We start from the raw sequence: 14210 nt of genomic DNA on the forward strand, positions 1-14210 counted from the left end.
TGTTGGGTTATAAATTGATCTGTTTGTATGGAATGATTACAATGAAAATTAATAAAATAAAAATATTTTAAAAAAAAACTAAAAAAAAAAAAAAACATACAATTAAAAATCAATACGTGCTGTTTGATCTTTTAAGTATGCGAAGCACCGTGCAGGAAGCATATTGCTTGACAAAGCTGCCACATATAAGCCCAGCAAGGAAGAGAGCAATGTGAAGGTAATCTTTCAGTGTTTTTTGAGGAGCGGCCGTATCTTCTAGGGGTGCGAACAGCCCCCGTGCTCGCAATATATTTGAGGAGTTTTACATAATAGGTAATACGCGCTCTGGTTGGGTAGCTTCTCAGCCATCTGCCAATAGCGTCCCTTGTATGAAATCAACAGGGCAAACCAACTGAGGAAGCATGTACCAGAAATTAAAAGACCCATTGTCTGCAGAAATCCGCGAACCAGCAAAAAATCTGCGATATATATTTAAATATGCTTACATATAAAATCCGCGATAGAATGAAGCCGCAAAAGTCGAAGCGCGATATAGCGAGGGATTACTGTATACCCTAAATCGTAGCCTTTGCGATTTGCTAATCTCATTGTTTCAAATTGCGATTTCAATTTCAAATCGATTAATCGTTCAGCTCTACAATTAAGCGTAATATTCATTACATCTTATGTTTAGCTTCAGAAAGTTATTAAAAAAACTAACAAAATATCACAAGTGAGATTAAGCAAATGCAGTAGGTCAGGCTATTTCAGCAATTATTGCTAAAACAAATGGGTTTTAGGAAATAGAATTCTCGAATGGTTTTGAGAAGCTTTGTACTGTTTTTAAGTTCTTAGACCAGCAGATTTTAACCATCCCTCAGCTAATTTATTTTCTTTCTATTAAAGGTTCAAAGAAATACGAAGCTGCCAAGGGTGTTTTCATTAAGATCCCAGAAGACTCTGTACATGAAATCTATAAGCACTGGGGGGATCAAGGATTGGATGTTCCTGCAGAGGATAAAAATGCAATTCGTGAGCACCTCTGTATCCGAGCCTACCTAGTGAGTGCCTGCTATATTAAAGTTTTTCATTATGAAGAGTAATGTAAGAGAAAACTAATACTAAACAGAACAGTAAACAGAAAAAGCAGCACTGAAGAAGGTATGAAATGACTATATTGATCGGTTTATTGGTTGATATTGGCTATTTTGTTTTGTTGATCAAGGGGTTAGCAATACATTAAGTTAAACAATAAGGAAAAAAACACTTTAAAATGTAGATCATTCATTGTATGACTTAAACCAGGGATGTCAAACACAGATCTTGGAGGGCCACAGTGGCTACAGATTTTAGTTACAGTCACTCATTAATTAGTAATCCAATTACTGCAGATAATGGAACTAATTTTTTTTTGGTCTTAACATTGACTACCTTTTTAAGATTGATTGCACTTACAGTGGGTATAAAAAGTTTACACACCCCTGCCAAAATTGCAGATTTTGTGTAATAAAAAATGAAACCAAGATAAATCTTGTCAGAGCTTATTCCAACTTTATTGCAGTCTATACAAAGGAGGTGAAAACAAATCAGAAACTTCAGTGAAAAAGGAAAAAAATATTATACAAAACTAGACTTTTTATATCCACTGTAATTAATAAATATTTTTCCTTAACCAGCATCCAGACATTAAGATAAAAAGCAAACCAAAAGAAAACCATCTTCTTTAATTCCATTGGCACCTTATGTGTTTCAGTAAAATATCTGAAAACAAAAAAGTGAAGATCTAAATTACTGTATATATATCAACCTGGTCAGGTCAGTCAAACAATTTTATAGTGATCTCAGGGGAAAAAAAACAATTTTGGAAATGTCTGGTATGAGAAAATGAGAGCATTAACAAGACACAGATTTAAGATGTTTCATTAACCCTTTAACCGCCAACTCCCTAAATATTCCCCACGCCAGGCGAAATCTGAACAATTTTCGTTTTTTTACTTTTTTACATATTTTTTACATTTATTCAAGCAGTATTGACCACTAAATGTTGTGCAAGTTCTAGAAATGGGCAAACACATAATAAAACACAAAATGTACCTTTTCTCAGGCTTCTGGATTTATTGTCTACTACAAAACGGAACAGTCAAAAGTAATTCAAAAGTCAAAAGTAGTTCAGTCAATCATAGTTTCATTCCCAGTATTTGAGTTTGCTGTGCCACAGGCCAAAGCAGGGAACTGCACAAAGTCCTGGATTGCTGGGACACTTTGAGCAGAAGGTCTTGACGTCTCTACACTGACCCTTCTTTGAACAGACACGACAGCGTTTTTCTGAAAGTCCAAAGTCCTTACATTCATCTGGCAACACTGCTGAAATACTACTCATAGGATCCTCTTTGCCAGTGTATACACGAAATCTATAAATGTAACCTGAATTCTCAGATAAGCAAAACATCTTGATACCAAACCGTGCCCTTTTCAATGGTAGATACTGTCGAAACTGTAAGCGGCCCTTCCACAACAATAAACTTTCATCAACTGCTTCAAATAAATGATCAATCAAAGGACGTAGCTTGAACAAGCGGTCGCGGTTTGGATCTTTCTTATCTGGCTCGTTTCTGTTGTCATTCAAATGAAAGAATTTCAGCAGCAAAGAGAATCGGTTACGTGTCATGACAGCTGCAAAAATAGGTGTTGCATACATAGGATCTGTAGACCAGTACATCTCAATATCTGGTTTTCTGATTATTCCCATCAACATCAAAATCCCAATGAATTTTTTCATTTCGTTTTCATCAGTGTCAAACCAAGCACGAACACGGGAATGTGGAGGTAAATTGGGATTTTTTCTCAATAAACTGTGCTGCATACAGATTTGTTTGATGAACAAAATGTCTGATCAAATCAGGTGACACAAACAGCTCATAAAACTGCTCAGCAGTGTAATTGTTTACATCAACAGTAAAGCCACACGTTGCCTCAAACGGATGCAGAAAAGGTAGTTCACCTCGGGCAGCAGTCCAGTTGAGATGCTGGGGATACACCCACTCATCGCCGTCATCCGATGCGTCTTCATTCACAGTATCATGCAGCGCACGTTGCTGCTCATCATTGTCGCTAAAATCTTCTTCAGAACTGCTACAATCATGATCAGAACTGTCCAAAATCGCCTGCAAAGCCTCACTTGAAGTCAGTTTACGTTTCACCATATTCACAGCTGTTACATGCGAATCACGTCACATGACCGGCCAAAACAACCACAGACTTGTCGAAATACAACGTAGTAATAATACCCACGCCAAACCGTCAGTTATACTACTTGCCAGGCATTCATATAACCACAGGCAAATGTGCCGGATAATTCCGGCAGTATGGCGTTAGCAATAAAACAACGGTGCCGGATATATCCGGCAGAGGGGCGGTTAAGGGGTTAAACAGCATTGCTTGGCTTTTTGATGACTGGGTAAGGAAAAAAATAAGGGCTTTCAGTCTTAAAGAAACAAATGAATGAAATCCCACAATCACTACAGCCCTCCACAACCATAATGTCAACACCCCCAGCTAGCTTAAAAACATTTGGACTCTCTCTTACTAAAATAGTTGAATTTTTAAAGTTAGTGGGGGTGATTGAACTGTAACATTTGACTTGTGTGTGCTTTTTCTTTTCTGATCCCTGTCGCCTTTTCTGTTAGGAAGCCCATGAAGCCTTTAATGACTGGTTTAAGCACATGAACACTGCTCCCAAAAGCCAGTCCTGGCCCCCACAGGCCAAGTTCAAAGAGGAGGTTGCCTATGAGATGAAAGTTAAAGATTATGAAGTAAGTATAATCAAAAAACTTACATTTCTTGAGTCCTAGGAAGTAAGGTATAATTGTCCGCATACAATGCTTATAATGTAAAAAGTTAAGATTTTTTTCCAAATCTTTTTTAACTTTATTTTTAAAAAATACAATAGTCACAATGGTTTGTGTCTATGCAATAGACAGAAATGCAATGCTTGGTTAACCATAAAGCAATCCACAACTGACCCTAAGTTTTGCCTGCACAGCAGCTGTAAAACATGCTGAACTGCTGATCCAGTTTTGCTGTTTTTGATCAGGTTGTATATATTCTGCTGTGGCTGTTACTCTTGATTGCTGTGCTGCTTTTTTCTACACAAAGCTGCTCACCATGAAAGTTTTAAGTGGAGAAGGCCTTATAGAAAAATGCAGTATATTCATTTAAGAATCTGATTAAAATTTTTCTGGTTTGCTTCATTGTAGAATAACGCTTTAAATTGGAAAATTACTTTAAAAAAGTTGTGGAATATTTAAAAACAAAATGCAAAGTGTTCTGTCACTAGTAAATGGAAAGCACAATGAGACCAATCAACAGTTAAAAGATGAGAGTTCCACTTTTTTAGCTTTTTAAAGTTTTTCAGTCATCGAGTTATAACATTGCATTTATGGAAATATGTTTTATTAATACTGTATTTTTGAGATATAGTGCTTGTGGTGTTACTTTAATTTGGAGTTGTAATGCAAGCTGTACAGCTTTTGACAAAAGTACTATATTAATGTTTTCTGTGCTGTAATGTATTTTCTAAATAATCTTTTTCACACTAAGTAAATAACAACATAATGGTTTGTCAATTAGGTATTCATTAAAGTACAGGGCATTAACTTAATATTAACAGCATATTAATATGTATTCATTGGCCACTCTTTATTAGCTCTACTTCTCTAGATTCACAATGGTCCCTCTTTTTGCCTCCAGATCAGCTTGAATGCTTTAAAGCGTGGATTTCACAAGGTGCTGATTTTGGTCTATGCCAACTCCCTAGCATCTTAAAGGTCCTATATATATTTTTTTTTTTTCATCTGCCAGTGGTACCCTAAATGAATTGTGATCTGGAAACTTTGCGGGCTGTTGGATCAAACTGAAGTCATTGTCATACTTGTGAAACCTCCTAGAGGTGATGTGAGCTTTGTGCTTTGCTGGAAAGTCCCATTTTTTTAAAAAAAAGAAAGCAGTCCGTAAAGTAATACACATGATGTTTGTGGCATTTAGAGCACTCAGCTGATATTAAGAATTCTGTTGTGCCAATAGAACATTTCCCATACCATTGTACTGCCTCTGTCAGACTGTGCTTTTTGTTATTTTTCTAATTTCTTATTCTTAATATGTGTTAAGATGTCATTTGCCACTTTTTGAGTGCCTTGTTTTCAAAATTGATTTCATTTTTGTGCAGATGGAATATCAGACCTGGTGCAAACATTTGAATGCACTGACCAGTGATGTCAAGGACAAAATGTACAATGTACTACTTTTTGTAGATGGAGGTTGGATGGTTGATGCTTATGAGGTCAGTGACAGTTTTTTTGCTATTTGTTTAGATTGTCAAGTGTATAGTGTACAAATAACAATTTTTTTTTTTTTTTTTACTGCTTGTTGAACCCCAATAACATCAATGTTTGGGTTTTAATACACATAGTAATAGTGTTGTTCAATGTTTGTACGGAGTGTGTTTTGTTTTCCATCGTCCTGTTTGCTGTTTGTAATGTGTGCGTCAGTGAATGCCGTCCCCGTAAATACAGGGGGGACAGATGATGGAAAGCACCTGTTTATAATCAATCCATTACATCCAGCTCATTACTATATAAACAATCGGGAGAGAACAGAGAGAGGAGAGGAGAAAGACACAGATTACATTTTCATGACAATGAATCAACTTTACTGCTGTTTTCCCACATCGCGCTTTTGTAACCAGGTTTGTTTTTCATCCCGCCGGATTTACTTCAATTCCCTCATCGCCAGAGACCCTGGTGTTGACTACATCATCCACCACATGCCGAGGATTCACGGTGAGGTTGCTCCATTTTTTTCCAGGAAATTCAAACATATCACTTATCTGTTGACCAGTCATACCGTATTCAGGACAGTTGTATACTCGACTCAAGTTCACTATCATTGGCAATTTTCTGTATTCATTCATTGTTATTTGTGTTTGTTATATGTTACTGGGACGGGGGGGGGGGGGGGGGGGTTGTTATTGTATATATGGTGGTGTCACATTGTTAGTTTGGTGGAGGGATTATACATATCTATATACAATCATGGCCTAAATTATCGCACCCCTGGGAATTTCCCAGAAAATGCACCATTTCTTCCAGAAAATTGTTGCAATTACAAATTAAGATTGGTATACACATGTTTATTTCCTTTATGTGCATTGGAACAACACAAAAAAAAGTCAAATCTGACATCATGTCACACAGAACTTCAAAATGGGCCGGACAAAATTATTGGCACCTTTTCAAAATTGTGGGTAAATCGTTTTATTTCAAGCATATGATGCTCGTTTGAACTCACCTGTGGCAAGAAACAGGTGCTGGCAATATAGCAATCACACCTGAAGCCAGTTAAAAATAGAGAAAAGTTGACTTCAACCTTTCTGTTGTGTGTCTGAGTGTGCCACACTAACATGGAGAACAGAAAGAAGAGCAGAGAATCTGTCTGAGGACTTTAGAACAAAAATTGTGGAAAAATATCAACAATCTCAAGGCTACAAGTCCATCTCCAGAGATCTTCATGTTCCTTTGTCCACTGTGCACAGCATAATCAAGAAGTTCACAACACATGGCACTGTAGCTAATCTCCCTGGACGTGGATGGAAGAGAAAAATTGATAAAAGACTGCAACAAAGAATAGTCCAAATGGTGGATAAACAGCCCAATCAACTTCAAAACATATTCAGGCTATTCTCAGACTCAGGGTGCAACAGTGTCAGCTCAAACTATCCGTCGATATCTGAATGAAATGAAACGCTATGGCAGGAGAGCCAGGAGGGACCCCACTGCTGACACAGAAACATAAAAAAGCCAGACTGGACTTTGCCAAAATGTACTTGAGGAAGCCAAAATCCTTCTGGGTGAACGTCTTGTGGACAGATGAGACCAAGGTAGGGCTTTTTGGTAAAGCTCATCATTCTACTGTTTACAGAAAACAGAATGAGGCCTACGAAGAAAAGAACATAGTACCTACAGTCAAACATGGTGGAAGTTCTAAGATGTTTTGGGGATGTTTTGCTGCCTCTGGCACTGGATGCCTTGACTGTGTGCAAGGCATCATGAAATCTGAAGACTACCAAAAGATATTGGGGCGCAATGTAGGTGTCAGAAAGCTGGGTCTGTGTCAGAGGTCATGGGTGTTCCAGCAGGACAATGACCCCAAACATACTGTACCTCTAAAAGCACCCAGAAATGGGTTGAAGACAAAGCGCTGGGAGTTCTGAAGTGGCCAGCAATGAGTTCGGATCTAACTCCGATTGAACACTTATGGAGAGATCTCAAAATTACTGTTAGGAGAAGGCAGTCTTCAAATCTGAGAGACCTTGAGCAGTTTGCAAAAGAAGAGCAGTTGGAAATTCCAGTTGAGAGGTGTAACAAGCTTGTTGATGGTTATAGAAAGCGCTTGATTTGTTATTTTTTCCCAAGGACGTGCAACCAAATATTAAGTTGAGGGTGGCAATAATTTTGTCCAGCCCGTTTTTTGAGTTTTGTGTTGTTCCAATGCACATTAAGGAAATAAACGTGTATACCAAAACATTTGTAATTGCAAGAATTTTCTGGGAGAAATGGTGCATTTTCAGGGAAAATTCCAGGGGTGCCGATAATTTCGGCCATGACTGTATATACTTATTTTCTACATGTGATATTTGTATTTTTTTAATTTAATATATTTATTCTCTTATTTTTACATATCTGCTTTTTTGTGCTTATGTTCAAACCGTCGATTGAGGGGAAAATATTTGTTAGAGGTATGGCTTGGTATTTATAGATTAGCTTCAGTAATTTGTCTAGGCCACAGGTCTTGGAAGTGTAGCTGCCGGCTGGGTAAGGGGTCGGCCGTTACATAAGTGGTGCCCTCTCTGAGGAATCTTTAAAAATGCTATAGCTGTCTGCCTTTAAAAAATGTTTTTGTTTTTTTTTTTTTGTTTTTTTTTTTCCCCATTTACCACCATGTCTTTATGTGTGCCGAGCAGGGCGACACCATTGCTTCACCCCGGTGTGAGAAGGAGTAGCCGGACTCAGCACATCACGATCAGTTGTTCAGTGGTGCAGGAGGTGGTGGATTCTTTACAGTCGCTGTACCTTGAAAATCACCATGGACCTGAAGAGGATGGCCAGGAAGATGTTTTGCCTCCGTGGGAAGATCTGGCACAGCAACTCGCTCGTGTGAAATAGTGGGTCGGTGAATTAGCCGAAAGCGCATTAGAGCACAAGGATGCCTTACGGACCCGCATCGGCAGCTCCCAGAAGGCGATGAAAGAATATATAAATGAACAACTTAAACTCCTGGGGCAAGAGATTGTGCTGTGCCTCCAGAGGCCAGATCGACGCTGGCAAGAATCTCTTCAGGGGGAAGTCAGAAGGAGTCTCCAGACATACCGTCAGTCACCTATCCACTCGACGCCTCGGGGGTCTCAAGGTGCTATATATCAGGGGTAGGCAACGTCGGTCCTGGAGTGTCACAATATGTGCAGGTTTTTGTTCCAACCCAGTTCCTTAACGAGAACTCAATTATTGCTGATGAAGCACATATTGCTTAAGTGACATTTTAATGCTTCATTTTAGTGGTCTCGCTTGTTAAGGTTCTCCAACCTTAATTGCTTATTTCAATCTTAAACTGCTGCATTCAGTGTTTTAATTGCTCCTTATTAGCAATAAGATGTAAAACAGGGGTAGGCAATGTCGGTCCTGGTGAGCCGCAGTGGCTACAGGTTTTCATTCAACCCAATTGCTTAATTAGAAACCAATCATTGCCAATCTCAGACCTTATTTACTTTTATGGCTTGTTAGTCTGTGCAATGTAAGGCTTTTATATCGTAGATTTTTTTTCCTTTCCAAGGATGATATCCAAATGATTTGAAGCCAAAAACAGATCATTTTCAGTCTGTCACATTTTTCTATTAAGTGTTTTATTAAATCAAACCGTGCATGATGAACACACACAGATGTAATTGGAAAAAAGCTAGCTGGAGAACTGCAGGCTGCTTTGTCTTTTACATCTTATTGCTAATAAGGAGCAATTAAAACACTGAATGCAGCAGTTTAAGATTGAAATAAGCAATTAAGGTTGGAGAACCTTAACAAGCGAGACCACTAAAATGAAGCATTAAAATGTCACTTAAGCAATATGTGCTTCATCAGCAATAATTGAGTTCTCGTTAAGGAGGTTGGAACAAAAACCTGCACATACTGTGGCACTCCAGGACCGACGTTGCCTACCCCTGCTATATATATTTTTTACCGAACCGCCACCCCTGGGGTACGCCTGGCCTTTCGCAAGTTGGGGGCTCAGTATACTACAGATGATGATCTCAGTTTTGTGGAAGAAGGGGAGGTGTATTTGGCTGTCCCTCCTTTGACAGCTGAAGAACTTTTGGGAGAGATAGGGAACTCCCTTTCTGGGCCAGTGCGCAGCTGGTGGCTGACCGCAAAGAAAAACATCAGGGACTGAGGATCCTTTCGACAAGCTTTCCTTGCAGCTTTTCATCCTGAGGCTTATGAGACCGAACTTAAAGACAAGCTGTGATCCATGGTGCAACTTCCAGCACAATCCATCAGGGACTTTGCTTATGAATATAGGGCCTTGTGTCCAAAGTTGCGGCCGGCCATGTCCGAAGAAGAGGTGGTCCGCCGCATCCTTAATGCATGCAACCCGCAGCTAGCTGGGTGGTCTGCAGAGGGGTTGTGGAGTCAGTTGAAGATCTGGTTAAGGTTGGTTCGCAAGTGGAACGGGACTGGGGGTAACTCCAAGTCGTACTGGAGTAAAATACAGTCCAGTGCGAGAGAAACCCAGTCCCTAAGACCCCAGCGAGTCAAGCCTGGCCGGTCGGAGGCCGATTTCACGATTATGCAAGTCAGTGCGTCTGGCAGAGTCCCCCCTGAGGTACAGCGTACTGTTCACCACCTGGGAAATGGAGACCTATGTCCTGGATGACCGGCACCTGTCTGTCCCGTTACCCCTTGGGCTGGATTCTTTAACAGCTATGAAGATGACTATTCATCTCTGTCCCAGGGGGTATATAGTGCCTGGGTAAGGGGTATGCAATTTTATCCATAAGCCTAGAGAAGACTTAAGTCTGAAGCGTATCAATTTTTACGCATCAGTGAGGAGTGAAAATCAAACCTCGACGGCTGCCCCAGTGGAGGAACGACCCGAAGAGGTCAGGGCCGGTCCTGAAGAAGTGGTCGGGGGTATGGACAGATAAATTGGGAGTCGCACGGGGGGTTACCCATGTGATTCATACCTCCAATGAAGTCCCTGTTAGACACCGGGCGTATCGAGTTTCTCCACTGAAGAGGGATATTATTAAACAACATATAGACAAAATGCTTGCCAAGGGAATAATTGAACCATCTTTCTCCTCCTGGGTGTCCCCTGTAGTTCTAGTGAAGAAAGCAGATGACACCTTTCGTTTCTGCGTGGACTACAGGGTTGTGAACGCGAAGACCAGTCTGAACGCATATCCCATGCCCCTGGTTCATGAAATACTCGTCACTGCATGGAGCAGCTGTTTTTATTTTTTTGGACCTCCGCAGTGGCTACTGGCAGGTGCCAATGGATGAGGGGAGTAAAAAGAAGATGGCTGTGATCACCCCTGAGGTCTTGTTCCAATTTAAAACCATGCCATTTGGCCTAAGGAATGCTGGTGCCACTTTCCACCGGCTTATGGAACTAGTGCTGAGGGGGTTAGTAGGAAAGATCTGCTTTGTGTACATCGATGATGCTATCATTTACTCCCCTTTAATAGAACAGCATCTCAAGGACTTGTATACCATCTTTCATCGTCTCCAGCAAGCACACCTCACCCTGAACACAAAAAAGTGTACCTTTTTTCAACCCCAAATCCATTTCCTCAGGCATATCGTGTCTGCAGAGGGGGTTGCTGTAGACCCAGAAAAGATTTCGGTCATCCAAGACTACCCCACGCCCACAGACTTGAAATCTTTGTAGCGTTTCTTGGGGTTAGTGGGGTGGTGACATAAATACATCCCTCGGTTGGCTGACATAGCGGCTCCCTTAAACCAGTTAAGAAAGAAGGATGTCCCATGGGAATGGACTAAAGAATGCCAGGACGCCGTTGAGCAACTGAAAAAAACATCTACAGAAGCCACCCGTCCTGGCCCAGCCTGATCCACGGCTCACTTTTCAAGTACACACTGATGCCAGCAACCTGGGGCTCGGCGCCATGCTCATCCAAAAGAAGCACAAGGAAAAGCACGTCATCGCATATGCTTCACGAGTGCTGCACGGCACCAAGCTCAATTATTCAATAGCAGAAAGGAGTGCCTGGCAGTAGTGTGGGCCTTGGAAAAATGGAAGCATTTTCTTGAAGGGGTTGATTTTGAAGTGTACACAGACCATCATGCTCTGACCTGGGTGTTTAATCACGCGAAGACTTCTTCCCGACTGACCAGGTGGGTGCTGCGCCTCCAGAGCTTCACCTTCAAGGTGACGTTCCGGAAGGGCTGTAGCAACATCGTGCCTGACGCTCTGTCTAGGGCATCAGAGTCCACGGGGATGGTGTGCTTGGCAGAAGCAAAGAAGGTATTTCCATCGCTACCTAGTACTCTCTATGATCTGGCCCAAGCACAAGCTTCCAGCCCTTTCTGCCAAAATATTCGGAGGGAGCTGGATAATCGGCGCACCGACCGGGTACACTTTGTGGACCTCCAGAGAGTTCTTTATAGATCTGTTCCATCATCCTTTGGGGGCCTGCAACAACAACTTGTGGTCACGGGGGTGCTCATCCCAGAGTTTTTGAACTTTTTTCATGACAGCCCTTTGGCCGGACGAAAACCCTCCTGAAGATTCTGGGGGTGGCGTGCTGGCAATCGGTCCGGACAGATGTTTGCCGCCATGTGAAGAACTGCCACACATGTCAACAGCTGAAAAACCCACCTGGTAAACCCATCAGGGATGTTACAATCGCAGTTGGACCGGGAGAGACTTTGGGGGTCGATCTGATAGGGCCATTCCCGATGACCAGTTCACGAAAGACTGTCCTGGTGGTGGTAGTGGATTATTTCTCTAAGTGGATGGAACAATTTGCACTGACAGATGTCTGTGCCTGCAAGGTGAGCTCCACCCTGAAGAATGAGATATTCACCCGTTGGTGGGTACTGAAGAACATCATTTCGGACATGGGTCCCCAGTTCACGAGTTCAGTCCTTGATGATCTTTCTACAGCCTGGGGAGTGAAGAAAAATCTTACTACAGCATACCATCCCCAGGCTAACATGACTGAACAAGTGAACCGGACCCTGAAGCATATGATTGCCTCCTATGTGGGTGAACGCCATCAAGTCTGGGATAAATGGCTCCCTGAGCTCCGGTTTGCCCTGAACACCGTGATGCACGAAGCCACAGATGAAACGCCTGCTTTGGTGGCACTGGGCAGACAGCTGAAGGGCCTGTTCGACCGACTTTTACCCAGAGCCCCTAGTTCACAAATCACTCTCAATAACAGTACAGTGATCCCTCGCTATATCGCGCTTCGCCTTTCGCGGCTTCACTCCATCGCGGATTTTATATGTAAGCATATTTAAATATATATCGCGGATTTTTCGCTGCTTCGCGGGTTTCTGCGGACAATGGTCTTTTAATTTCTGGCACATGCTTCCTCAGTTGGTTTGCCCAGTTGATTTCATACAAGGGACGCTATTGGCAGATGGCTGAGAAGCTACCCAACTTACTTTCTCTCTCTCTCTCTCTCTTGCGCTGACGTAGGGGGGGTGTGAGCAGGGGGACTGTGTGCAGCTGCTTCCTGAAGGACATGCTGCACAGTGCTTCGCATACTTAAAAGCTCAAAGGGCACGTATTGATTTTTGACTTTGTTTTTCTGTGGCTCTCTCTCTGTCTCTTCCTGCTCCTGACAGAGGGGGTGTGAGCTGCCGCCTTCACCAGCTTTGTACCGGCGGTGCTTCGCATACTTAAAAGCCAAAAAGCCCTATTGATTTTTTTTTTTGACTGCTTGCTTTGCACTCCTTTGAAAAGGAAGATATGTTTGCATTCTTTTAATTGTGAGACAGAACTGTCATCTCTGTCTTGTCATGGAGCAAAGTTTAAAACTTTTGAAAAAGAGACAAATGTTTGTTTGCAGTGTTTGAATAACGTTCCTGTCTCTCTACAACCTCCTGTGTTTCTGCGCAAATCTGTGACCCAAGCATGACATTCTAAAAATAACCATATAAACATATGGTTTCTACTTCGCGGATTTTCCTATTTCGCGGGTGGCTCTGGAACGCAACCCCCGCGATGGAGGAGGGATTACTGTACTTTAAAACTAGAAGATTTTCGTCGGAGAATCCAACAGAGGTTGGTGGAATCGACTTCCAGACATGCCTGGTTATATAATGCCTGGCGGAAGGAAGCGCACTTCAAGCCGGGTGACTTGGTCTGAACTAGAGCCCACCACCTCTTGGATGCCAGCAAGCAGTTCTCTGCCAAGCTTGCGCCTAAATGGTTAGGTCCAGCATTAATCTTGAAACAAACCGGTCCAGTTAATTTCCAAATTCAAAGGGGTATCGGCACTAACTCCAAGCTTGACACTATTCATGTGGCCAATCTCAAGCCATACTTCGGCCCTCTCTTGTCCAAGGTTGGGGGTTTGATGTAGCGGGGCTGCATAGTAATAGTGTTGTTCGATGTTTGAACTGAGTGCGTTTTGTTTCCATCGTCCCGTTTGCTGTTTATAATGTGTGCGTCAGTGAATGTCGTCCCCGTAAATACAGGGGGGACGGATGATGGAAAGAGACCGCAGCCCCAAGATGGAAAGCACCTGTTTATAATCAATCCATTACATCCGGCTCATTACTATATAAACAATCAGGAGAGAACAGAGGAGAGGAGAAAGACGGAGATTACATTTTGACGACAACGAATCAACTTTACCTGCTGTTTTCCCACATCGCAGTTTTGTAACCAGTTTGTTTTTCATTCTGCCGGATTTACTTCAATTCCCTCATCGCCAGAGACCCCGGGGTTGGACTACGTCATCCATCACACGCCGAGGATTCACGGTGAGGTTGCTCCATTTTTTCCGGGAAATTCAAACACATCACTTATCTGTTGACCAGTCATCCGCATTCAGGACAGTTGTATACTCGGACTCAAGTTCACTATCATTGGCATTTTCCATATTCATTCATTGTTATTTGTATTTTGTGTTTGTTATATGTTACTGGGGC

The 14210-nt window shown here is 41.9% G+C and overlaps 1 protein-coding gene across 1 annotated transcript in view; it reads left to right on the top strand.

The window, feature by feature from the left end:
• nup107 (nucleoporin 107) overlaps positions 1–14210 on the top strand; it is a 102680-nt gene that overhangs the window by 84139 nt on the left and 4331 nt on the right. Inside the window, exons 24-26 of the mRNA XM_028807287.2 lie at positions 886–1040; positions 3666–3791; positions 5204–5317. Coding sequence (XP_028663120.2) covers positions 886–1040; positions 3666–3791; positions 5204–5317 — 395 coding nt within the window. The remainder of the gene's footprint in view (positions 1–885; positions 1041–3665; positions 3792–5203; positions 5318–14210) is intronic.

This window comes from Erpetoichthys calabaricus, chromosome 1, assembly GCF_900747795.2.
Source record: "Erpetoichthys calabaricus chromosome 1, fErpCal1.3, whole genome shotgun sequence".
Lineage (NCBI taxonomy): Eukaryota > Metazoa > Chordata > Cladistia > Polypteriformes > Polypteridae > Erpetoichthys > Erpetoichthys calabaricus.